We start from the raw sequence: 25,147 nt of genomic DNA, 5'->3' as shown, positions 1-25,147 counted from the left end.
AAGACAATAGATGGAACAATTGTACCTTTCTCCAAAAGGTGGGTATCAAATAAAGATGAGTATTATTTAGGATTGTTTTTTTATTCATTTCTCCCATGACCTCCACCTGGATGAAATCAAGTTGAGTTTCGTCAAGATGGAAATTCAGAAAGAAACAAGTTTTACAGCATGGCGCCAAATAAAAACTCTGCATCTAAATCTGCATCTAAAGCAGCAAAAAAGTCAAAGCAGGCTGAGAAAGCGGCAAAGAAAGAAGCACAAGCGATTAAAGCTAGTACATCCAAGGGTAAAACAAGAGGAAATGCCGACGATGAAGAGGATCTCGACGCCATTTTGGATAGGATTCAGCGTGAACAGGAAGCGGTATGACAATGATGTATTGCGTTAGATAGAGTTGAGAAAGCTGATGCGTGGTTTAGATGACGCTGACAAGTGTGATCACCTTGGAGACGTTTCCCTTACCGCGGACCAATGCTCTCCTCTTGCCTTCGCCCTCGATTATGCCGTCCGAATCTAACCATTTGTATCTTTTATTCGGAGAGTACTTTGATGGATCTCGGGTGACTTTCTACAACTCCACTCTTCGGTATGATGTAATTAAGAATGAGTGGAAAGAGTACAAAAGTGGGAACGCCCCTGCACCAAGAAGTAGTGCCGCAGGCGTTTGCGTACCAGGTATGGGCGAAGGAGGGGGGATCTTAATCTTTGGAGGCGAATATGCGAGTCCAACACAGACAAGCTTTCATCATTATAAAGACATGTGGCTCTTTAGTACAAAAAGCCATACATGGGATAAAATCGACAACAAGAAAGGCCCGTCTGGAAGAAGTGGTCATCGGTGGGTTGAGGCAAGGTCTCTTCATTCCTGACAACTGCATATCAGTATGGTATTGTGGAAGCATTATGTGGTCCTCTTTGGAGGGTTTATTGATGTCGGTATAAAGAGTAATGTCATCCCTACTCTCTCATCACGGATCATGTCTGATCTACAATGGAGCAAACTATCTGTCGGATCTCTGGATATTTGACACCGAAGAGTTCAGATGGAAGCAGATAGAATATATGGACAAGGATAGAGCACCTGGGCCAAGAAGCGGTTTCTCCTTTATCCCATGTTCAGAAGGTGCAATCTTACATGGGGGATATCGCAAAGATTACGTGAAGGGCACAAGCCCTAAAGGCGTACCCTTGGATGATACTTGGCTCCTGCGGTAAGCTCCGTCTTTTTTTCTTTGACCGGTTGTAACCATTTCCCCTGCCATATGTAGTATGGATACCGACCTCACAAGGCTGAAGTGGGAAAAACGAAAGAGAGTAGGATATCACCCGAGCTTGAGATCTGGTTGCTCAATGGCTTATTGGGCAAGTAAAGGAATGGGTGTACTCTTTGGTGGTGTGTTGGATGAAGAAAGGGATGAAGAAAGTATGGAAAGTATCTTTTACAATGATTTGTGTGTGACAATCAACCTGTCTTTTAAGCCGACATGATTGACGTTCTCACAGGTACGCTTACAATCCAGCTGGTAACGGTAGATGGATGAGTCTCAATTTGAAAAAGAAAAAGGCGGGAGGAAAACGAAGAAAGAAGGTCGAACAGGTAGTCGCTGAAGATGATGTAATGGATATAGATGAAGATAGGCTTGAGTGTGGCAAGGAAGTTGTTCAAGTAGGCTGAATCTCTAGGAAAATTTCAGTGGCTCAATTTTCCACTCTTGCTAGGATATGGGCGACCGGCTATCATTTACCCAAGCTCAAACCACTGAAGAGGATGAGCTGGACCTTGAAGATGATGCCGATAGCCCAGCAAAGACCACTCCTCTTACACGTTATAACGCCATGCTTGCGGTCGTGAAAAACACCTTATATATGTAGATTGCCATGTTTTCCAAAACGTTATAAAAGACTGACGGAGTGAAGTTACGGGGGTATCTTCGAAACATCTCAACCTGCTCGTGAATACACCCTAGACGACTTTATAACTCTCAACTTAGAAAAACTTGATTATTATGTTCATCTGCGAGGGACAGGTTTAGATGAATTAGAGTGGAAAGGAAGCGATGATGAAGATGGAATTGATTCGGATTCAGAAGATAATAATGAGGACGAGGGGGGCCGTAACGACGAAGACGATGACGACGATGATGATGGCGCTGAAATGGAAGGACTAGACGAAGGGGATGATGACGAAGAAACAAAAAAGAAGAGACATGCTGCTTTAACTCAGACCGAAAAGGTACGTACTCCGGCATGTTGCCTTTGTTGAGCGTTATGGCTGATAACCAGGTTGACAGGATACCCTTCGACAATCTGCCAAAGCTTTCATGGGTATCTCTAAAGACACTACAAGATCGCAAACGGATATCATCTCTACGCCGCTACCTGGGGAAAACTTACGCCTGTTCTACGAGCGTTCGAGAGAATATTGGGCAGCTACGGCTCATTCCCAGACTAGAAGCCGAGGTAAAGATCTTCGTCGAGAAGGTTTTCGTGAGTATTCTTTTGCGGGAAGAGACCAGGTAGGTATTATGAGTTGACCGCATACAACAGATCTCTGCAAAGAAAAGTATGATATCTACAAGCCAATTTTGGAAGAGATTGAGCGTATTCAAGAAGAAGCAGAATTGGATGCGGCGGCAGCGGCAGCTAGCAAAAGAACTACAGGCATGGGAACAGTAGGCGAGGGAGGGAGAAATAGACGTTAGATATATCCTGTTGTATGTAATGTAAAGTACCACAATAATAATGATCATGCAATGGTTGCAATGGTTGCAAACCTCGCGGATTGTTCAAGTGGCACATCATCGTGTTCCACAAGTCCATACAAATTGAATAATAATAACAATTACTACGAATTTTGAAGATTCGCGATCTTGACTAACACATCTACATTTGCTTTTCTTTTGCCTATTAACCTCACTTATCATCCTATGGGGCTAATCTAAGGCTGCTCAACTTGTTTTGGCATCTTTACTTTACTAGCACTCCCCATCAATTGTTCGATTTCGGATTTATTGAAGTAATGAGGAGCAACTGTCACAAATTTAGTTTAGCAAAATGAAAACACTCTACTCTAGATCATTGACTCACGTTCAGACAACCAGCTCCCTTCGATTGGCATACACTGTCTCATATACTCTTTTGATGTGAGTACTAATTCATAATACAAGATGAACCTTGGCGGGGGCTGCATGCCAATCAGACACGATGAAGGGTGCACATAAACAGAGTGGTTGTTCTTGGTAGTACGGTAGCCGCCACCTTTATCAATGCGTGCCTACAAAATTGCCAATCATTATAGTGAAACATCAAATCATGGTCAAGGTAAGGACTCACAGTATTATAGAAGTATCCAGCAGTCATTGCTTTTTGAACGGGTATCAAATCATTAGGCGTGCTCTCAATGACAACCTCTACACGATCACACAGCTGAGCTAACTGATCTCTAATATCTCGAACTCTGCTAAGACTCTTGAATTGTATAAAATTCTCATAACACCACTGCTGAGAATAATTACTCTCTGCCCATTGTTCAAAAATGTTGAGCAGAGTAAAATGGTCGCCACCTGGTTTTATAAAATTTTTGTGAGCCTTGTCAGCATGTACCCGTTTATCTTTGGGACGATATAGGAGAGAACCAGATTCTTGAAGCATAGAGATAATAGTGAGAACCTAGATGCTATGAGCAAGAATGCTAAACACCTCAAAAAACATGGTTTACCTCGTGTGTGCACTTGAAGTTTTCACTATTAATGATGGCCTTTGATAACATTGGATCCACCGGGAACTCAGCCATTCTTCTTCCCAATCTTGTCAATTCACCCTTGTGGTTCAAGGCTCCTAGGGCGTATAACAATTCAAAAGACCTGATAATTGTCTCTGCCGGTGGCTTGTCAAGAAAATCGAAGTTGAGAACATCGTTGATACCTAGGGATTTAAGCATGAGGACAACCATAGAAAGGTTTGTCCGTTGTATCTCAGGAATGGTATCTTGCAGCAACTCGTTTTTGAATGCCCATTTGGTATATAGACGGAAAGCTTTGCCAGGACCAACTCGACCTGCACGACCGGCGCGTTGTTGAGCAGATGCACGGGAGATTGGCTCAACAACTAGGGAAGACATGCCGGTCTTGGGATTATAGTTGTTCTGTTTTACCCATCCAGGGTCAATGACGTATACCACGCCGTCGATAGTGATGGAAGTTTCGGCAATGTTTGTGGCAAGAACAACCTATTCACTCATTAGTCAACGTCATGGATAAATCGAGTTAGACTAACCTTTCGAGCGCCTTCTGGTGTCGGCTCAAAGATTTTGCTCTGCATTTCACTAGGTAAGTTGGCATATATGGGTGCAATTATCAATTCTGGCACCTTGTCGCCCAGTGCGTACATGGTCTCTTTCAAATTCTCTTCTGCAGCTTCAATTTCATCTTGGCCTGTCAAAAAAAGGAGTATATCCCCTTTTGGCTGGGTTGTATGAATTTGGAGGATGGTAGTGACCGCCGCATGCATGTAGTTTGCTTCAGGTTGCTGAGTGTAAAACATGTCCACAGGGAAGCGACGACCGGGTACATCAAAGATTGGCGCTTGATCGAAGAAATCAGCAAACTTTTGGGCATTTAACGTTGCACTCGATATCAACAATCTCAAGTCTGGCCGAAAACGAGCTATGTCCTTTTTGCAAGTAAGTTATGAGCGAGATGGGCAGAGAGAAAACACACCTTGACTAAACCAAATAATATATCCGTACTTAGCGTTCTCTCATGGGCTTCATCGATGACCAACGCCGAATAGGTCGATAATTCTGGGTCTGTTAAGAATTCACGTAACAGCATACCGTCCGTCATATACTTTAGCACCGTTTTATCACTTGTCATGTCTTCAAATCGAATGGAGTAGCCAACTTCTTGTCCTAACCTTGCACCCATTTCTTCTGCGACACGAGAGGCGACACTCATTGCCGCCACACGACGAGGCTGCGTGCACCCCACCTTCATCCCGTTCTTGCAATATCCAGCTTCATATAGATATTGAGGAAGCTGAGTGGTCTTTCCAGACCCTGTTTCAGCAACAACGACAAGTATTTGATGTTCTGCAATAGCTTCAAGAAGTTCATCTCGAAATTCATAAATGGGGAGAGAGTTGCGAGTTTCTTGTATTGATTTAGCTATAACAGACTGGTAAATTCAACATGTCGCGGAGGAGATAATGGTAGACAAACCTTGCTTTTCTAAATTATCGACTTGATCCAGTAAAGCTTGAGCCTCTGCTGTTAAAGTACCTTCCATCTTGCCCTCTTCCAAGAATTTTATCTTTTGAGACTCATCAAAGACGTAATCATAGTCTTCTACCAGCACTTCTTTATCCATGGCCCCTGTCTTCAAGTCTGTCCTATCCTGCTGAGACGCCTCCCACTGATCGACATCCGTGATAAATTGACCATCCACGGGCTTAGCTTCTTCGTATCGTTTATACAGCGCATTTTTCTTTTTTTTTTGATCGATTCGGCCTTGTTCAGTAATATAATCATCGGGAAGCATATAACCGCCTGTCCCATCGTCTATTCGTGCACGCTCCTCCATCAATCGGATTAGCTCCTTCTTTCTTTCCAGCTCTTGTTCTTCTCTTCTTGAGAGTTTTTGGTTGCGGAACAGAATTTTCTCATCCTCTATTTCCATTTTCAAGAGATCAAGCTGTTGCATCTCCCTTTTTGAAAGATATTCCTGTCGAGAGCGATTTCGTAGATCTGCTATCATTGCCTCCCTAGCGGCTGGTTCATTCATGAGGTCGACTCGTTTGGTCACTTCAACACCCCCGAGTGCTCGTGATGAACGATCTTCCACAATTTTTTTGGTACGATCCAAATCTTTTTGCTTCATTCGGTCTGCAAATTCATCTCTTGCTCGTAAATCTTCTAATCTTTCACGTTCTAACCGCTCCTCCTCAGTTTCTTCTGGCGTCCGTGATTCTTCATTATCGTGCAGTTCATTCCTCAAGGGCGACTGTATCCGGGTTCGTTTTGCCTCCTTCTCCTCTTCGTCAGATTCCCAATTACCCTCAGTTTCTCTCTTTCTTGCACTCCTTGCTTTCTTGACGCCAACATCTTTGGGCTCATTATCTCGACCCTTATCCTTTTTCTTCTTTTTCGCCTTGTTGGAGCTCTGCGGTTGGTCTTCTTCAAGCAACAATGTAAATTTCGGGGCAGAATCCGCCTTATCTGTTTTGGAAGTCTTGGGTTTGGTCTTTCTTGGAATGAGTGAATGTACTTTGACTGCAAATGCTTGAGTTTCAGGATTCGAAGCCATTCCAGTCGCTAACAGGGAATTATACAAGTCTCCTGGTGTCTTTGAGGATATTGCTATCACAGGATTAGCATCTCATGTTGGGCTATTGATGAGAAACTCGCCTAGTGACCGTACATAGTCGACAGTAGCGCTGTCAGAGGACCCAAGGATCTGAAAGTAATGTTAGTACAATCCAGACGTAAGCCAGTATCAATTACCGTCACAACATTGTCACTTATGAAATTATCGAGATCCATAATGAATTTGAATAGTTTATAGAAAATTAATAATTGGACTTAAACTTGTGAAGACATTGTTTATGACGTGGCATTTTGTTACCCTTCCTACTTTTCATATCTTCAACTTGTTTTGCTTGTATTTTCTTCGTCTTTACAAAAAGCAATGTTTTTCTGTGCAAGTGAGTGTCTATTATGGCTTGCCAACAAGATATACTGACCAGCTTAGTCTCTGGATCGCCGCCTACCGCGCCTGTAGTTTCAAGGACTTCTGGAGTTGTCTATGAAAAAGCCCTCATCGAGCGATACATTGGTGGGTCAAGTCGGTATATTGAACGTTAATACTGAGTCGGCTATGCAGAGGAAAATGGTACAGATCCCATCTCGGGCGAACCTTTGAGCAAGGAAGATCTCATTGACGTCAAAGCCAGTATGGCTGGGTCTTTTATAAGCTCCAGTCGCAAGCTAACAATCACAGAACCATCGACTATTCCACCTCGTCCCGCCAATCAAACATCCATTCCTGCACTTCTCACCTCCCTTCAATCCGAGTATGATGCAATTATGCTTGAGACCCTCGAGATAAAAAAGGCATTTCAGAGTTCTCGGTAAGCCTTACAGTCCAACAGGGGGACAAAAACTGACAAGCTTTCTAGGCAAGAATTGGCTAATGCTCTATACAGAGAAGATGCAGCCACAAGAGTTATTGCTAGATTAATGAAAGAGCGAGATGAAGCTAGACAGTACGTATTTTCTACTTTGCGAGTGTAGAAAATTGACTAACATATAAAAAAGAGCTCTATCATCCATCCAATCCACGGTCGGTTTTCAACCCCCAGAGCAAGCTGTGGAAGAAACAGCCCAGGATGTTGAGATGGCATCAGAAGGCGCTTTACCTGCTGATATAGAAGCTAAAGTGGTAGAAACCAACCAGAGGTAAGTGAACGGGGCTTCATACGACAGAGTGGTTCACTAACACGCTCGGTAGACTTTCAGCCTCCAGGAAGAAAAGGAAGCCTGCTGCAGGCTACAAAAAAGCTGATGACATCAAAACTTACACCCAAATTAACCATGTTCCGTCATTGCATGCTACCAAGCCTGCTGGCATCTCTGCCCTTGATCTCGCTCAAGATGGTAACATCGTCGTCACCGGCGGCCCCGATAAAGTTGTTCAAGTGTTTGATCTGGAAGCCTCAAAGGTCCTTGGGACCTTGAAGGGTCACACTAAAGCTATCACTCATGTCGCTTTGCGAGAACAAGACGGCCAGCCCACATTGGCTATTAGCGGTAGTGCAGATAAGACTGTCAGAATTTGGGGTGAACATGATGGTAAATGGGGTGCCAAAGCCACTCTTTCCGGGCACAAGGGCGATATAACTGGTCTTGCTGTTCATCCTTCAGGTTCATTTATCGCTGCTGGCTCTACTGATTCCACTTGGAGCCTCTACGATATTGATACTGCCAAGGAAATTACCAAATACTCTGCAATCGCCGGCATTGATGGCTCATTCGCCTATACCTCTTTTGCCGCCCATGTCGATGGCGTCCTTCATGCTGGTGGTACCAAAGATGGTGTGGTGCGTGTTTGGGATGTTCGATCTCGCGACTCTCTTGCCGCAACTCTCCCCTCTCACGAAAAGGACCTCACCACTCTGTCGTTTTCAGAAAATGGTTACTATCTTGCCACTTCTTCCTCTGTTGGCTTACCAATTGTCAAGATCTTTGACCTGCGAAAACTCGATGTCTTGTCATCTTGGAGTTTGCCGGAGGAGAACACCATTAAGGAAGTCAAGTTTGATCCATCGGCTCAGTTCCTTAGTGTGGTCGGTACTGATGCCCGAGTGTATGCCAACAAAACATGGCAGGAATTGCTCAAATTTGAGGATAATGCAGGAGATTTGGTAGGCGCTAGGTTTGGCAAGTTGGGGAGCGAGATTGTTTTAGCTGGCATGGACAGAACATTGCGCATTTTGGGCAGTCAATAATAAGCTGGGTAGTAAAACGAATAGCAGACAGCCTCTATATACAGCTGTATGAGAACAAAAGTGATGTGATGGAATCATATGAAACCAGCTCAAGGTCATACTATTGTGTTCATCTCGTTTTAATAGTGATGCATTATCTATTCATACACCTTTGTCTGTTCCGTTCGCAGATGTCACTCGCCCATCCCATGCATGTCCATCCTCAAATGTTCTTAATCATCAAGTGGCAATCCACAAATTTCACAATCATTTCCACCATTTTCGTTGACAAATGTGCAATGCGGACAAACCCTCTCGAGTACATAGCTCTCTTCAGCACCTGTCGATTCAGGCCTAGAAGGCAGCCTAGAGGGGGCAGTAGAAGAGCCAGAGGCCAGTGGTTCTGGAGTTGAATCAATACCTAAGTTGTTGAATGAAGATGTTGGTGGTGGATTCGAACGAATATTATCTGTAAAATAACATGTCAAGGTCTCTACATCACAAAGTGCAAATAGAAACGAGTAGCTTACCGGTCGCTTCAGAATCAATAATGGTAAGTAAGGTTTGCCAGCCGCTTGAAGCAAATAGTTCTTCAACAGCGTTGACATCGTTGGTATGGGTATGAGCGGTTGCCACGCGACAAAGTATCCTTTGCTCCTTCTGCTCAACAATCCGGCATCAGCTCTTGCCGCATTCTGTGAAATCAACTCTGAAAGATCACTCACTAAGGAAAACAAACCCTGCATACAGAGGAAAGTGATAAGATGCCAATCGCTCAACCATTTCTCAACATCCTTTTTTATCCTTTCAGGCCAAGTGCCAGTGTCACTGATTTTGGCATCACTGCTGGCAATGATAGATGACAATTGTGAAACAATTACTTGCATTGATTGGTCATGCAATCCTGGTCGATTCTCTGTAGGGAAAGAATTTGAAAGAAACAGAGGAGATGGTGAGACAGGGAAACCATGTGTAATCTAAACCAATGCTCGCTCAGCGTACTCATGTAAGAAGATAAGGAACGTACATTTACATAAAGATATTCCACAGGAAATGTTGGTTTGGCTGGCATCTTAACTTGCAATCCATACTCATTCTTGAAACTGTAAAAGACTTCTGGCACATATTCCCCTTCTCCAGGTTTTCTTACTCTCACAATCCCTGGGTCAACACTAGCCTCTATAATACCTGCCTTGACCATTGCCTCTGCATGTTCACTAGCTTGCCACGCCAGAATATCTACACCGCCATCTTTGTCGCCTGTAAGACAGCAAGTGACAAAACGGGATGAGTAGTGGCCTGTCGGAGACATACGTGTAGGAAGAGGATGCGAAAGTTGATAGGCAGCGGAAAGAAGCATTTCAAGGGAAGATGTAGTGTATGATTGAGCATGACGTTTGTATAATGTTTTCGTGACATCCTCGGATGAAGGATTGAGATCAGTGTAGATCATGCCTACAACACCCAGGCCCTTTTCGCACCATCCAGCAATCTCTTCTATGCGAGGTTCTTCTTCCCAAGGTGTCTCGACCGTCAATCCATCCACTTCACCTTCTTGCTTGGGTTCCCATAACGCTTCAATAACTACTTTAATCCCCATAGGCACTTTTTCATACTTGTCTTCCCGACCAATGAGAAAAGCGATACGTTGTGTGCCTGTTCGGCGCCAAGCGGTAAGAAGCCCTTCAATTATATTAGGCGTGGAAAACTCAACATGGTCTACCATTCTGAACGATTGAGATTGGAGTGTGACAGCGGAAGGCTGGCAAGAAGAACAGATACCCTCTGGAAAAGGCATATGAGAACCGGTTGGACAAGGCGTCACTACTGACAAAGAAGTAGGCGTAAGAGGAGGAAGATCTGTGGCTGACGACGACGAGGGCAATTTTGAGGAAAGAAGTTTGCGTAGATATGCGTGGAAGGAGAGATGTTTAATTTGGTGCTCACTTTGGTATCTTGGGTCATATGGCTATGTACCTGTTAATTTTTATCACTAAATTTTGGAAAACACTTACCTCTAAAGGCATACAGTAATCGCACATTCCCTTTTCTCCGTGTCTACAAAATGTTACGTCCCTTTTTCGTTCAATTTTGCCGTTCTGAGTGGCCCAATATCTGTCTATTTCGTGCTCCTCTATCGAAGACAAATCCCTTAATGATATGGTATTAGGTAAAGGTGGATCCATATGAGTGTGAGGATGTGATGGATCAGGCTGGGTAGGATGAACATGGGCAACAGTTGCTTGTGTCGTGGGGTAAGAATCGGGATCTACTGTCTGTGGCTTATAAGATAGAAACAACAAATCACCATGGCTATCTGAGTCAGAAGAGCGCTTATAAATCAGTCTATCGAAACTCACTTGAAGCCCATATCGCCTATGGACCTTCCCTTCAAAGCTTCAAACGATACGGTCTCTCCACCAGCTCCGGGTTGATTACTCAAACTTAAAGTAGCCAAATCTGGCGGCGGATCTGATTTTGGTATGGTATCGATCATCATTTGCGCGAAATCCTCTCCGCTCGTTTCGTTTGTTACGGTGATACGGGCTGTACCCGCTGGCGAACGAATTCTAAGCAACTACAATAAGAGTAAGCGGCAGTGCCCAAGTTGTCCAACATACCATGATGTGACAATAAAATTGAACGTAGCCACTATATTATCAAGTCCCCTGATATACTTTTTAACTTATTTTCTAGCAAATCGCAATGGAAAAAAGTACAAGTTGTAATAGAAAGATGAAGTTGATGATTAAACAGACGTCAGCGATGGCCAAGTCACGTGACTCGTATAACGCGTCAAAGTCAATTGTAATGTTTCGCATTTATTTGTAAGAAACAGTCAAGTAAGAATGAGAAAGAATTACGAATTAGTCAAGCAACACTATGAACTGGGACTCAAGTGTATGTCTAATGATGACTATGAAGAGGCATGGAAGAATTTCGACAAGGTATGCGTTCCACAATATCCCGAGGAATGGCTCATCAGTTCATACAACAGGCAATCAATTTTGGTGGCATAAACCCCGTTTTGCTTGATTGTAAAGCAGCGGCAATGAACAAGAGCCCTGCATGGAGGGACAAGGCTCTACAAATAACTAAAGACATGATTACTAAATGGCCCAAGGACTTTAAAGTAAGGATCACTTTGCTTGACATGTGAGTTGGTAGACGCGCTGATATAAAACCAGGGGTACTACCGTCAAGCTTCAGTCCTCTATTCTATGAAAGCATATGATTACGCGCTCAAAGCTATTGCCAGAGCGGTTGAACTCGGGCCCAAACAATCTCAGAATGAAAAACAGTTTCGATCTATACAGGAACTTCGTGCAGCCATCACTATGCAAAAGATTAAGACCGATCAGAACAGAGCAGAGAATGATTCCAAAGAGGCAAATAGGCAACAAGAAGCTCGAATCTTATTAAGGAAAGCAAAGATCAACTATACCCATCTATTGTCCCGGGACGTTTTATTGGTCATTGCCCAACAAGGTTTAGCAGAGAATCCGGGGTTCATCTTTAGGATGGCTGGGGTCTGTAAGGCCTGGAGGGAGATTCTTTTGAACCAACCAGGCCTTTGGAGCGCTGTTGTGCTCAATGGCAGGAAGCGGATAATCCAGAAGCTAGAAGCTGTCATCAAAAGATCAAGAGGAAGAATCTTAGATCTTAAAATTGTCGGTCTGGATGATCATCATTTTGTGACTCAGCTTGGTCTGCTCTTGCAACCATATGTGCCCCATCTTCGTCATTTAGACATTGTTCTATCGCATGATGTGTCATTATCAATGCTTGAGCATTGGTATGGACTGCTTTCAAATATTGAGAGCCTTCGAGTGGTGAACACGAAAACGGACGTTCCTCTTCCTAAAGTCAATGTCATTTCAAGACTATTTTGCCAATCCCATGCTTCCCTTCGTCATCTCGATATCTCACATAGCCGACTCTACTTACCTGCAAGAAATCCAGCGTCATTCTTGGCATCTGTGCAAACTATACGTGTTCGATCATGTATTATAACTATCAAGGAGGAGACTACATGTGACGAAATCAAAACTTTTGTTTCTCACTTACCTCAAGCAAGAATTATCGAAATTGACGACGTAACCTTTGACAGCCTTTCCGGCCCTTGCCATGCAACTATCGATGAATTGCCTTTCCTTCATACGTATTACGTACAGCATGACTCCGCAAATATATTTGACTCAATTGCTGTCCCTTCTTTGAAAGATCTTGAAGTTCCTTCTCTCCGTATACCGTCCATGACAACTTTTCTATCTGCACCGGGCTTTATTGCCTCACTTTCTCAGCTTCGCGCGCTTAATCTGAGTGATACCCCGCTTACGGATGGCGAAGTTATCGTTGCTCTCAGATCTATCCCAGCTCTTCAGTTTCTCAACGTTACTGCTTGTACCCTGACCAATACTTTCCTAGAAGCCTTGATCAAAAGAAATCATGAGAAAGACACTTTGGTGCCCAGCCTGGTTGCTTTGTCCATCGCGCGCAATGCCGAGATCACAGGTGGGCCATTAACCAAGTTCATCGTCAGTAGAGCCTGCCAGGATGTCTCTCAAGTGAGGCTGCCATTGAGTTTGAGCGATGAAAGTGAATCACAGCCTCTTCACCAACACAAAAAATCGAGCACAACTTTCAAGTCGAACAAAATCGCTTTTGGACGCCCTACCAAACCGTCCTCTAGAACAAATTCCATAACCAATCAGAGCTCTTCTTCGCTCAACCCTCACCATCCGTCTGCCCAACAGACATCTTCATCCCCACTTTCTAACATAAAGTGGCTCAATATTGATTATTGTGAGGGTATTGATCCCTCGGCTGTGGGTTACCTCCGAAACTATGTCAATTGTCTCTTCTATTCGTTTCATGGGCCGCTTGTGAAGGATAGAATCAATGGAAAAGGCCGATGGAGTTGGAAGGCGGACTTGGGATCCGCGACTGGAGAAGCATAACATGAACGGAGAGAAACAATTGTTTAGACTTATCCAAGACATAAAACATATGTTGACAAGTCAGCTTGAGAGCTAGTTGTACTTGGTGTATCTGCCCTGCCCGTGATCCAGTGCTACCGTTTGAAGAAAGGCGGAATCAGGCTGGCGATAGGATGCCTACAACAATACCAACTCACGAGACGTATGGAGTCAATCATCCATTGGATATCGCAAGCTTGAAGTCACCATCCCTTTGAAGGTCGCGTTAAGGCCGGCATATATCAATTGTAAGGATCCTTTGTTTTTGGTCATTGAGCAATCCTTTTACCAAAGCTCATGAAGACCCACCTCAATGAAGCGGCATTTGTACTTTAAACCTTCACAACCTGTTGCATAACACCTTGCGTGCACGGAAAGTACATAATGCAAGCTCCATCCAGTAGTCACGGTGGCGCAGATGGCATTAACGGCCCTCTCAATCCTTTTGTGATCACTCCTCCTCCGCTGGACGTAAGTAGACATACCATACATTTATTCAAATACTTGCTGATCTGAACTGGTTAGCCTAAAGAGGATGAGATACCAGGATATGTGAGCATATAGTTGGATGTAGAATTTAAACGTATGAAGCTGACGGCATCTGGGTATATTAGGTCAAAAGGTTTGGAGCGTATGTAAGTTACTCATTCAGAGACAATGTTCTTCATATTAACATATCCCTCAGCATACTCTGTAAGCCTCTCCTTTGTTTCGTTGAGGATAGCATTTCTGATCAGGAACATCAACAAGAACTGAAGGCGTCTTGTAAGGGATTCCCATAATTATGTTGGATAAATCGCTAACATTTTCATAGCCTGCCGGCAGGAACACTCTTACCAAAAGGCGCAAGTTTTGCGATGCAATCTACTATAGATTTTGGCCTTTACTTTCCCGTAAGTACCATTAGAGAATGTCTTTCCAAAACATTTCTACTAATAGTTCAACGATAGAAAGGCACAAAAGTTCCCGGTGGATTTCTCCTTCCCGTAAGTGACGACCTCATCTGAATGCTATAGACAAGGGATGACTCTATGACTTTGTATAGGTGTCGGTGGTCAAGAAGTCAGAACCAAAGAAAGATCCTCCTCCAGAGGACAACCCATTATGTTGTATCCAGTAGACGTCTCCCTTATTGTATGCATACACTCACAATCCAGAGTTAAAAACAGAAAGAAAGAAATGACTTTCAACATATCCTTCCTTATACTCTGAATACTCAATAAGGATGGTAAACTTTTGTGTTCATACGATTTGTATCCCTAAGAGCAGTGTTATCATTGTATCGTGTTAGAAGAAAGGAATATCATTACGTAATTGTTTTTCTATGGAGGATAACGGAAGCGACGCGTCTAGGTGGTCCGAGTTTTTGAGGACAATTAAAAGTGATGTCTTGAATTTTTCTTTTCTCATTTCTTTCTTCTTTCTTTAATAAAAATTCTGTTCTTGTAAATCTACATTTCGACATGGATACTCTCCGCCCCAGTCATTCTTCTATCCCTGCGAAACCTATACCGTTAACACCGTCCACAGAGCCCAAACTGTCCACCTTTTCTCTTCCCACATCATCAATCTCACGAAAAAAACCACCAGGGCTGAGTATCACAAACTCCATCCGTCGCCCTGACTCTATAACATCAGGGCTCTCTTCAAATGGTCTTACCCCCACCAACTTTGTTTCTGAAGCAGACAAGCTTCGCGATGATATTGCCAATCTACAGCTTTCGAGCAGATCTACCGGCTCATCACACTCTATGGAAGTACCCGAATCCCCTGTAGCGGCACACAGCGATAGCTCTGCTGCATCAGGACACACCAAGAAGGAAAAGATCAGAGACAAGGATGGCAAGGAGAAAAGGAAAAAGAAGCACAAGGATAAAGATGGGGAAGACCTAGTGAAAGACGAAGACCTCGAGGTCTTGCATGATCTGGGTGCAGGTAATGGAGGAACCGTCATAAAGGTTTGGAATAAGAAAAGACAGTGTATCATGGCGAAAAAGGTAAATTGCCCAAATGTGGTGAAAAGGACTGACACATCCTGTCTTTAGCTTATCTTGGTGGACGCAAAACCGTCCATAAGAAAACAGATTCTTCGAGAACTGCAAATCATGAACGATTGTAACTCGCCGTACATTGTTGGATATTATGGCTGCTTCCCTGTGGATGTCCATGTAGGCATTGTTATGGAATATATGGACGCTGGGTACGTACTGCTGCGTGGTCTATGGCAGGACTGACCCTTTGTCGCTGCTCAGCTCTCTTGACCACATATATAGACACAATGGTCCCATTGACATTGCCATTGTTGGCAAAGTAGCTGAAGCTGTATTGCGAGGGCTCATCTATCTCTATGACGAGCATAGAATTATACACCGAGGTAAGAGATTTTCATTCGTCGATCACGTTTATGCACCTATCGCCACGTGGCCGTCTGTATATGTGTGCGCATACTGACTTTTTGGGCAGACATTAAGCCTTCCAACATTTTAGCAAACTCTTCAGGGCAGATCAAGATATGTGATTTTGGTGTCTCGGGAGAGCTTATCAACTCTATTGCAAATACTTTTGTTGGCACCAGCACCTATATGAGCGTTGGTTTGGCTCTTGATAGTATCTAGTGTTGGTTTGAGATGCTGATATCGTGACTATAGCCTGAGCGAATACAGGGCGCTCCCTATACCATCAAGTCAGATGTATGGTCTCTTGGAATCTCTCTCATTGAATTGACAACAGGTCGATTCCCCTTTTCGGATAATCCTGACGATGATCTATCTCCCACTGTCGAGGATTTCGATCCAGATCCTACTCTCCCTCGATCTGTCCAAAGACCTAACGTCGACTCGGAACGCCGTGCGAAGAACAGTGTTGGCCTTGGCGGTGGTAATGGGCCCCAATTTTCCATCTTGGATTTATTACAACATATCGTTAACGAACCAGCGCCGAGATTGATGAGTCGGCGCATGACTTTTCCGAAAGAGGCAGTGGTGTTTGTGGAGAATTGCTTGTTGAAAGACCCAGCAGATAGGGCAAGTCCGCAGCAGCTTTTGGTGAGTGTGGCTTTGGATATCGAACGTTGCAGATAGAACTAATCATATGCTAGGCCTCTGATTGGGTATTAAACTCAAAAATAAGTCAGCAAGACTTGGAAGCATGGGCGAAGACTCTGGCTACCAAAATAAAAGATTAACCTTGCCTAGCCAAGTTGATGATTTCCTTAAATCCATGATATCCTCTGGATAACATTTTTCAAAGCTTAATGCGCAATACCCTGCATTCGTATCACAAGAATCATCTTCCTTAATGTGCACTGCATATTTGTACATGACTTGATTCGTGTCAACAATTAATTTTGTAAATGACATGAATTCTTCTCTCAATCTTAATAGGGCTCGATTTCAATCTCGTCCAAAAACAATTTACAAGCAACCCATAGACCTTGTAATACACCCATGCAAACAGATCAATGTGATAAGTGCATCTAACGCACATTCTATGTTTTGTTATAAATACACCAGAATGACTTTTTCTTAGTGGAAATGTTATTGATAAATCTTCTCTTTTATCTATTCAGTGTTTCATTTTACGAGACCATGGCTGGTTTTATTGGCCATCAATTACAAAAAGAGTACTACCAAAGACAAGTCTAACTATGACCTATTAACGAATTTGTAACGTATCAATTAGCATTTCCATAGGATTGCACTCGAGTAACCAAGGTATTGTAGAGTTCCCTTTAAATGAACACAACTAGTTTGTTATAGAGCTTGTGGCTCAAGAGTTTGTATCGAACATCTCAGGTGAAACTTTAGCACACCTAAGAGGAAGCATTTGTCACAAAATCGGTCGAAATTGGATCATTTCCCCATTTCTTAATAGTTCTTCATCATCGTTGTTGATTTTACATGAGCATACAGATATGGATACTGCTATAAAATAAGAGTGTTTGCATTTCAATGTATTATAAAAACTACAAGAGCAGACTTTGATTCCCTGTCAGGATCATGGCAAGAAAAGGTCAGTCGAGCTGAGGACAATATGCGTGGCTCGTAAATGGATACAGTCGAATCAACCTGGACCTGGCCGAGATGAGCGAAACCCGAGAAGATATAAGGAAGGACCTGCTGTCGATAGTTTCCCTACAGAATCAATCTTGATACTTGTTTTCGTCTATTCCAGCTAGACAATTCTCACCCAAGCTAAACCTCGTCCCAAGGTCAAACCCCAAGTTCCAAGACCAATCTCAATTCTGACACTCCCACTGTCTTATTGAATGATATTAAATAATGTTGACAAAGTATGTAGTGCAAAAAGCGTCTCGTTGATCAAGCTAAAGAATTTTTCCATTTATTCCAATCAAACTGACGCCTCCTTCGTTGGGCTTTTACAAAAGTTCCCAGTGTTGTTAAATGCCTTACAGTAGGCCGGCCATGCGGACAATTCTGCGGTTAGTCAGTAAGTGTAAGCGCGGTACGATGAGCATAGTCACCCAGGGTTGATCAATTGTCCCCATATTACGCAAAAGCTATCGTTACTGGTCAGAGGTTCAACGTTATAATGACAGGCATCTGATAAGCTTACCTGAGCCATTTGGCCCTTAGTCAAAGCCTTTCCAATCATCACACTTTTCCTACATGCTCTGCTTGCAAACATTGACCTTGCTTTCGTACATCGTACCATTTGGCCTGCTGGTCTTGATCCGTCTGACAAGAGATGAAGAAGCTGCTCAAGATCTGCAACCGATATCTTTTTGTCAGTCCTCCTGTTCTGTATATCAAAACAATGCAATCAAAAAACCTTTGAAATCGAATGTAGTTTCCTTGCTAACTGGCATTGCCACTAAGCTGATCTTTTCTCCTCTTCCAGCAGGCTTATCATTGTCGATCTGAACATTGAAGCCGTTGGCATTCAAGATATCAAGGTTTTCCATGGCGATGATTTCATCACCTGCTGTCAAATGAAGTGGTCGCGGCCTAGTAAACAAATGAGTAATTAATCTAGACCACATGTAATGGTCACGGACCGGATGAGAGTTTGTCCTTTGATCCTAGTAGTTTGTTGCAGGGTTTCAAAATTATATTTCTCGTCTGAAGCATGCTGATCAATGATGAAAAGGTCATCGTTTTTCTTTTTGCCTTCGCCTGATTTTAGTCTAGCAATGATGAAGCCCTTGTTAAATTGTCCCAGAACCTCCATCCTCTCAAAATCAGCTTTTGAGATTACACGCGATAGTACCTCTTCAACAAGGTCGTCATTCTTGTTGGTTATTCCAGCTGCTTTTGCTAGAGCATTCTCTGCAAATACTGCAGAGACGTCGTCTCTTTTAGAACTGGATAATCGTCTTTGAACTCGTACATGATACCTAGTAAATAAACGTGGGAAGTTGAAGTGCATAGTCACCTCACCTTGACCAGCAGTTGAGGGAATTTCATCTCGATAAGTGTTATCTGAAAAGATTCTACTCGATAACCTCGACTCAGCAATGGCTAAATTCTGATTTTCCTGTGCGTATCTGAGCCTCGGGGTGATGAATTCTACATTGACATCCATTTGTGTGGACGAAGTGCCTTCTTCAGATGTAGGCTCTGATTCTTGAAGGTTTGGAGGTCTATGACAAGATATAGGCGCCCTTTGTGAACCGGATTCTATTGCAAGTGAATGATTGGAAGCTAAACCTGGTGAAGGTGACATTGATTGCTCATCGACGTGACTTTCGTCTTCGAAGATAGGCTCTTCTCTGTGCCGTCGACGCCTTGCGGCCGATGCGTTCTCTGTGGATATCTCTCGGTTCTTTGCATGTTTGCGCTCCATGTCCAAAGGTGATTGGTTTACTGATTTAGGTTCACCTTCTCCCCTTTTGCTTCTTATCTCCCTTTTCCCACCACTTTGATTATCAGATTTGGTCTCTCTCAATACTGTCACGTCTTCACTATCATTGCTTTGAGTATCCTCCCTGTTTTCATCACCTTCCTGGTTTCCTGCCTTCTTCTTTTCCCCTTTTGACTGTTCTTCATCGTCATCACTTACATTTGGCACAAACGGTCTCTGGCTTGCATATACCTCTAACCTCTTCCTTAGACTTAATCTTGGATCCTTGGTTGAGGCTTCTTTGCCTCTTTGGGTTGCGGAAGCTTTGTCAGGACTCCAAGAGGCTGACGAGGTATCTAATGTCTGTCGCACTTTTCGGGTTTGAGACGGCTGAGATGTAGGAGGTGTCAGAGGGCGTCGAGGAGAGCGATATGAATTCAGCGGGGATGATATGGTTACCGGAGTCATATGTATTTCTACAGGAGCATCCTTATCTGAGGCTACTGGAATTGTAGATCGGCTAGTACTTCCATATGGTCTTGCTTGAGAACCCCACTTTGAATAGTCATTACTTTGATTGTCTTGTCCATTCTGTCGGTTGTCCTTCTCATTCACTGTTTCTTCAACTTCTGACTCGGGGTTATAGCTGCTTGCAGTTTTTGCCAGCGATAACTGTGATTGCACGTGCCTAATAGTTTTTACTGTCTGAGTTGCACCCTCGACGGCAAAAGTATTTCTGGCAGGTTCAAAGAAAGCTTCTAATGCGGTCTATGGTCTAGTCAGACATAAAAGCCATGGTGTTAAGACAAAACATAAAATGTACCTTGAGTGATTCTATTAGACGGTCTTCACTATGGACGAATATCGTCCGCTTATCAGGACTGACGTTGATATCAAGGCTTTCTAATCAACCGGGGCATGAACATAGGTGTGTATCATTGGCATTAAGTTGCTTACGAAGCGGAATGTGAAAATTGAGGATAGCTAAGGGCACTTGATGAGTATTAAAGCTCCTGTACACCTCATTAATAGCTTTTGCCACTTTCATGAGATTGCAGGGTCGGCCGTTGATGTAGAAGAATTGCCTGTCTGTACCCGATCGCCCCTGGCCCCACTGGGCTGATGAAATGAGCCCTCGAACCTCTACGTGCTGTGTGCTTGAAGTATCAGTATGTTTACATCGTTTAAAGCTTACGTTTCAATAATTCCTTCTCGTTTCGCCATAACTCGATCAATCTCCACATCAAGATCCAGCTCTATATCTTTGACTCCGTCCAAAGCTCGTGGGCCCCATATCGCGCCTACCGAAGCACGTAGTGAACCTTTTCCGTCCGTAGACAATTGTGTGTTTCTCTTACTGAGCATTGCATCAGAGTAGAAATTGAAGGGATAAATGAAACTTCACGCAGCACGACCGCCTCCAATAACTTCCACCTTTAATCTTACTCCTTTCCTTCCATCTTGCAGTGAAGAGCTAGCTGGAAAAAGTGCATACGCTGTCAAGAGATTCAAGGCTTTTGTAAGCTCTTTCTTAGCAGTACGTTCAAATTCTTTTCTGCGGACAGGTAGCGGTACAAACAGCCCATTCAGCGTGATTGTTGTTCCTCGCTATTCCTATAAGCATTTTGCAGCGTAACGATCACCTCAAAAGACGTACAGGTCTTGCAATTCTGCCGCTCTTATCGACGACTTTCCCGTCCCTTCCTAGCTTTATCACAGCAGCCATGGGTGCCGTTTCCTTGGTTGCGGTACTAATTACAACTGTATCGCACAGAGCGCAAAGAGCCGAAAGAGCCTCACCCCGAAAACCAAAGGTGGTCACTTTATGGAGATCTTCAAAAGAAGGAAGTTTGGACGTATGATGTCTCAACGCTAGGAATACGAGCATAAACTCACTGAAAGAGCAAAAGTCGAATTAGAACCACTTGCCTACATGTTCCCAGTCTTTGTCTCCTATTCCTGAGCCATTATCCGAAACTTCAACACTCTCTAATCCATTGTCCTTGATGCGAACATCTGATCGATTTGTTAGGTTTCTTGACACATGTTTCAACCAACCTATGTTAGTAGCTCCTGCATCCAGACTGTTCTCCACGAGCTCTTTGATTGCACTTTGCAAGTCTAATACTATCTGACCAGAATGTATCTTGTGTATTGAGGAAATCTCCAAAGCTACAAGACTGTCAGTCAATGTCTATAATCCAATATCCATACCTTTGATTATCCCGCCCATTGCATAACTACAAGCTACTAAACAAGACCAACCAATTGTTTTCGTACTTAAAGAGAAATGAAACTTGTAATGGTAAATTGGAAAGAAAAATGAAAACGGCCATCACATATTCAAGTTTTTACCCATGTATCAGACACGACCTCCACTTTGACGCGTAACATATTACATTAGTGATAAAAAGGTAATTGCAATTCATCTTTTACATTTATCTCATTATTTTGCTTTACGACAATCAACCGTCAGCGCTTATCGATTAGCTTCCAGCCTTGAACACGATTAGATTGCTCAGACTACGCCTATCGTAGACACGTAAGATATGGATACTCGATGTTCATTTTCTGGCTATGAACTTACCTAAGAGTCGATAATCCAGTTCGTTTTCTGTTTTCGTTGTTGCTTTTTCGTTTGGGCCGGAAATACGCTGCAGATCTAGAAGTAACGCTTGACAAAGTCAATCAAGGCAATCTGCTGAAGACCATTAACAAAATCTTCTTTAGGTGGATGTCGGTGCAGGCGTTGGAATTGCCAAAGAATATTTTTTTACTTAATCGCAACATTCATAAAAACTCGGCGAGGAATTGTCAAAAAAAGGAAACCTCGGCACCCAGGATTCCTGGGTGGTCCCCCACCCTGGTACTAACTGAGCGATAAGCGACTTATCTAAGCGGATCTGACGGGACGCTGAGCTTCACACTTTCTATGGCCGAGGATGGTTATAAAGTGATTCAATAAATATATATTAGATCTGCGCATTGCAGAAAGAAAGAGAGTAGGTTTTTATGCCAATTTTTTCTCACATCTTATATAGAATGCAATGATATTCATGGAGTCTTTTGTGAAACATTAGGAAAATGATTGGCATAAAAACCTACTCTCTTTCTTTCTGCAATGCGCAGATCTAATATATATTTATTGAATCACTTTATAACCATCCTCGGCCATAGAAAGTGTGAAGCTCAGCGTCCCGTCAGATCCGCTTAGATAAGTCGCTTATCGCTCAGTTAGTACCAGGGTGGGGGACCACCTGGGAATCCTGGGTGCCGAGGTTTCCTTTTTTTGACAATTCTCTGCATCCTTCCCAATTCAAGCCTCACTGTTTGGCTTTAGAACGATTTACTTGCACTGATCTTGACAAGGCAGGATATACGTTAGACATGTACGTGTCTTAAGTAACCATTCTCGTCTAGGTTTCTATGGCATTTCCCTTTTTGTTTTTGTGATGGATCGCTATCTGTATATTGAAAAGTATTTTATACAATGAAATCTTAAAGGGAAAGCTATATATTTTAGTAAGCTAACTTTTTATTTCTATGAACTTATGTAATCAAAATGAATGGGTAGTTCTGTTCTCTGCCTCCACCAATTACAACGATGTTTGGCTCCAATTTGAAGATATTTCGTCAACTTTCAAAATATTTTATTGTCTGTGATTTTTAAACGTCTTGTCATCTGGAGATAACAATGCCAGAGGATGAGTCAAGATATATTGAAAACGAATGTGTAACTCTGCAAAACGATGAACTGACAGTTTTAGAAGTAAGCTAAATTCGTATTCAATGAAGAAGTGTGATTGACCTACGTCAGTCCATCTATCCTGGACAAACTGTCATCCATCCGGCTCAAAGCTCTGTAACTGGAAAATTACTCGAATTGGCTCTACCCGTAACACTTTTTAGACCCTTGGTTGTGCACTTGTTTACGCCAGGTAACAATGCAGACAATGCTGATCCCTCAGCTCCATTACCAGCTGTCACACACCTTCCTCCACTGACGCTTCGCCTTCATCTTCCTCCTCTGTATCCTTTGAAGAGTCCGCCTCATGTCATTATCCTCAAAGCGCCGCTGGCCGGTTATCCCTATGAAAATGAGAGCTGGCTCCCTGAACAGTTGCTCAAAAAATTAGGATGCAGACCAGCGGAGATGTGGGAAGAAGAAAGGCAGTCAGTGGGCGAAGGGCAAGGAGTTGTTTGGAAATGGTGGGAATGGATTACTAATGGCGAGTTTTTATCTGACGAGGGTTTAGTGAATGATACAACATTGAAGTTGGTGTTTCTTATTTTCCTGGAAAAATTACTCATGATAATTAACAAGTCTGACAAAACCTTCAATACTGAGTCATTCAGCGTTTCTTGCTGCCTTGAAATCATACAATGCAAAGCAAATCTACTCAGACTTTGAAAAAAGCGTATTCTTATGTTCAATATGTTGGGAGAACAAAAAAGGTTTAAGATGTGTACAGGTGCCCGTTTGCGGGTGCGTGTTGTGAGTGCTAGTCATCTACATACCAATTCGATCTAACGTTTCATAGTTGCACTGACTGCCTCAGTGATTGTTGGACTTTGGCCATCGCAGAGGGCACTTTAGAGTCAGTCGCCTGTCCCAGCGCAGCATGTGTGAAGCGTAGAGTCATGGATGATCCAAGAGATATATTGAAGACAGAAATTGATGGAAATATGATTGAGAGTGTAGTAGGTGCTGAGGCGAGGTGGAGATGGGAAGAACTGAGGGAACGGCGGATAGTGGAGATTGATCCCTCTTATTGCATATGTCCGCGTCCTAGCTGTCAAGCCGCTGTACCTCCGCCAGAATCATCATCCACACCTTCAACCTCTGCTACCACATCCAATACCAAAATACTACGACTTTCTGATATAAGCTTAAGCCTTACCTCTTCTCAATCTTCTCTTGCAACACCCACCCTTCCTGCAGCCTCTACCGAAGATCGATGGGTATCTTATCGCCTCTGTCCCAATTGCAACTTTTCCTTTTGCCTCTATTGCTCCTCCACATGGCATGGCCCTCACACTGTCTGCGCTCTGCCACAAACTTCCGTCCTAGTCCAAGAGTATCTGAGTTATCCTGAAGGAAGCGCTGAGAGGCTTACGATGGAAAGAAGGAGAGGTAAAGCGTATATAGAGAAAGCGGTCGCCAAATGGAGAGAGGACGAAATGAACAAGCAGTGGTTGGAGCAAATGACAAGGGCTTGCGCTGGATGCGGCGTACGTGTTGAGAAAAGGTGAGCTCATATTAACACAATCATTGTTGATCTGACGATGTGCAGCCATGGGTGTAATCATATGACATGCGGTCGATGTAATGCCCATTTCTGTTACAGATGTGGCGAGTCGATCAAACCTAGTGATCCATACAAGCATTTCAACACGCCAGGCAAGTTGTGTTATCAAAAGTTATTTGATACGGACGAGCACGGCAGGCCAGTCAATATTATCGGTCCTGTACATTAAATTGTGACGGGAGAGTACGATATGGGTGCTTGGGATTTTAGAGAATCCAGAAGGGTTTGTTAATGGTATCCTTGTATCATCGATTCCAGTTTTCATGACAAGATTTATAGATCTGTATTGTATGCTCATGACAATTGGTGTCATAGTGAAAACATTGTACTAAAATGCAGAATCTCACTTCCTATGTTTTGGATGTATTATCGCGTGCTACTTCAAGTAATAACCACTCTACTGTTTTGCTTTTAGAAAACACGCATGATCCAAGAGAGCTAGCATGCAACTTGTCTAATAATAACTATTACTGTGAGAAAGAAAAAAAAGAAAGAAAGAAAACATTGATAAGAAAACACTTTACGCTCAAATGTTATCAATATACACAGTATAGACAAGGTTAGTCTGAATCTCGG

The 25,147-nt window shown here is 43.1% G+C and overlaps 9 protein-coding genes and 1 non-coding gene across 10 annotated transcripts; 7 read left to right on the top strand and 3 right to left on the bottom strand.

The window, feature by feature from the left end:
• Window positions 1-168: 168 nt before the first annotated feature.
• On the top strand, window positions 169-2,702 carry L203_100541 (uncharacterized protein; the record flags this gene model as incomplete). The annotated part of the gene is made up of 10 exons (XM_066209999.1): window positions 169-363; window positions 420-838; window positions 884-945; window positions 998-1,211; window positions 1,269-1,451; window positions 1,504-1,666; window positions 1,720-1,868; window positions 1,918-2,233; window positions 2,292-2,487; window positions 2,548-2,702. The coding sequence occupies 10 exons, from the start codon at window positions 169-171 to the stop codon at window positions 2,700-2,702; spliced, it is 2,052 nt and encodes a 683-aa protein (XP_066066096.1).
• Window positions 2,703-2,938: 236 nt separating this feature from the next.
• On the bottom strand, window positions 2,939-6,538 carry L203_100540 (uncharacterized protein; the record flags this gene model as incomplete). Its single annotated transcript, XM_066209998.1, has 9 exons — window positions 2,939-3,030; window positions 3,088-3,274; window positions 3,334-3,669; window positions 3,719-4,228; window positions 4,276-4,671; window positions 4,719-5,164; window positions 5,219-6,355; window positions 6,404-6,452; window positions 6,500-6,538. 9 exons carry the CDS (start codon window positions 6,536-6,538, stop codon window positions 2,939-2,941), a joined length of 3,192 nt encoding a protein of 1,063 aa, XP_066066095.1.
• Window positions 6,539-6,683: 145 nt separating this feature from the next.
• On the top strand, window positions 6,684-8,502 carry L203_100539 (uncharacterized protein; the record flags this gene model as incomplete). Its single annotated transcript, XM_066209997.1, has 7 exons — window positions 6,684-6,699; window positions 6,747-6,830; window positions 6,879-6,947; window positions 6,996-7,125; window positions 7,174-7,260; window positions 7,313-7,453; window positions 7,506-8,502. 7 exons carry the CDS (start codon window positions 6,684-6,686, stop codon window positions 8,500-8,502), a joined length of 1,524 nt encoding a protein of 507 aa, XP_066066094.1.
• Window positions 8,503-8,714: 212 nt separating this feature from the next.
• Window positions 8,715-11,105, bottom strand: L203_100538 (nuclear protein localization protein 4; the record flags this gene model as incomplete). The annotated part of the gene is made up of 7 exons (XM_066209996.1): window positions 8,715-8,950; window positions 9,012-9,141; window positions 9,207-9,458; window positions 9,509-10,450; window positions 10,497-10,794; window positions 10,842-11,059; window positions 11,103-11,105. The coding sequence occupies 7 exons, from the start codon at window positions 11,103-11,105 to the stop codon at window positions 8,715-8,717; spliced, it is 2,079 nt and encodes a 692-aa protein (XP_066066093.1).
• A 225-nt stretch (window positions 11,106-11,330) lies between these two features.
• L203_100537 (uncharacterized protein) lies at window positions 11,331-13,442 on the top strand (the record flags this gene model as incomplete). Its single annotated transcript, XM_066209995.1, has 3 exons — window positions 11,331-11,429; window positions 11,480-11,614; window positions 11,670-13,442. The coding sequence occupies 3 exons, from the start codon at window positions 11,331-11,333 to the stop codon at window positions 13,440-13,442; spliced, it is 2,007 nt and encodes a 668-aa protein (XP_066066092.1).
• Window positions 13,443-13,844: 402 nt separating this feature from the next.
• On the top strand, window positions 13,845-14,580 carry L203_100536 (uncharacterized protein; the record flags this gene model as incomplete). Its single annotated transcript, XM_066209994.1, has 8 exons — window positions 13,845-13,931; window positions 13,986-14,012; window positions 14,075-14,095; window positions 14,146-14,153; window positions 14,211-14,225; window positions 14,275-14,353; window positions 14,411-14,446; window positions 14,506-14,580. The coding sequence occupies 8 exons, from the start codon at window positions 13,845-13,847 to the stop codon at window positions 14,578-14,580; spliced, it is 348 nt and encodes a 115-aa protein (XP_066066091.1).
• A 343-nt stretch (window positions 14,581-14,923) lies between these two features.
• On the top strand, window positions 14,924-16,644 carry L203_100535 (uncharacterized protein; the record flags this gene model as incomplete). The annotated part of the gene is made up of 6 exons (XM_066209993.1): window positions 14,924-15,457; window positions 15,506-15,660; window positions 15,713-15,834; window positions 15,924-16,048; window positions 16,109-16,504; window positions 16,558-16,644. The coding sequence occupies 6 exons, from the start codon at window positions 14,924-14,926 to the stop codon at window positions 16,642-16,644; spliced, it is 1,419 nt and encodes a 472-aa protein (XP_066066090.1).
• A 1,135-nt stretch (window positions 16,645-17,779) lies between these two features.
• On the bottom strand, window positions 17,780-21,495 carry L203_100534 (uncharacterized protein; the record flags this gene model as incomplete). The annotated part of the gene is made up of 13 exons (XM_066209992.1): window positions 17,780-17,896; window positions 17,944-17,979; window positions 18,036-18,187; window positions 18,252-18,427; window positions 18,478-20,030; window positions 20,086-20,165; window positions 20,220-20,275; window positions 20,458-20,619; window positions 20,668-20,870; window positions 20,920-21,134; window positions 21,192-21,278; window positions 21,321-21,434; window positions 21,477-21,495. The coding sequence occupies 13 exons, from the start codon at window positions 21,493-21,495 to the stop codon at window positions 17,780-17,782; spliced, it is 2,970 nt and encodes a 989-aa protein (XP_066066089.1).
• Window positions 21,496-22,428: 933 nt separating this feature from the next.
• On the top strand, window positions 22,429-22,542 carry L203_100533. The gene has a single exon (XR_010725521.1). It is a non-coding gene; the product is annotated as a 5S ribosomal RNA (ribosomal RNA).
• Window positions 22,543-22,956: 414 nt separating this feature from the next.
• L203_100532 (uncharacterized protein) lies at window positions 22,957-24,740 on the top strand (the record flags this gene model as incomplete). The annotated part of the gene is made up of 5 exons (XM_066209991.1): window positions 22,957-23,031; window positions 23,080-23,537; window positions 23,587-23,757; window positions 23,804-24,511; window positions 24,557-24,740. The coding sequence occupies 5 exons, from the start codon at window positions 22,957-22,959 to the stop codon at window positions 24,738-24,740; spliced, it is 1,596 nt and encodes a 531-aa protein (XP_066066088.1).
• Window positions 24,741-25,147: the final 407 nt, after the last annotated feature.

The sequence above is a fragment of the Cryptococcus depauperatus genome, chromosome 1 (assembly GCF_001720195.1).
Source record: "Cryptococcus depauperatus CBS 7841 chromosome 1, complete sequence".
In the NCBI taxonomy this organism is placed as follows: domain Eukaryota; kingdom Fungi; phylum Basidiomycota; class Tremellomycetes; order Tremellales; family Cryptococcaceae; genus Cryptococcus; species Cryptococcus depauperatus.
Note: the sequence above shows the minus strand (reverse complement) of the source record. Positions and strands in the feature narration are given on the sequence as shown.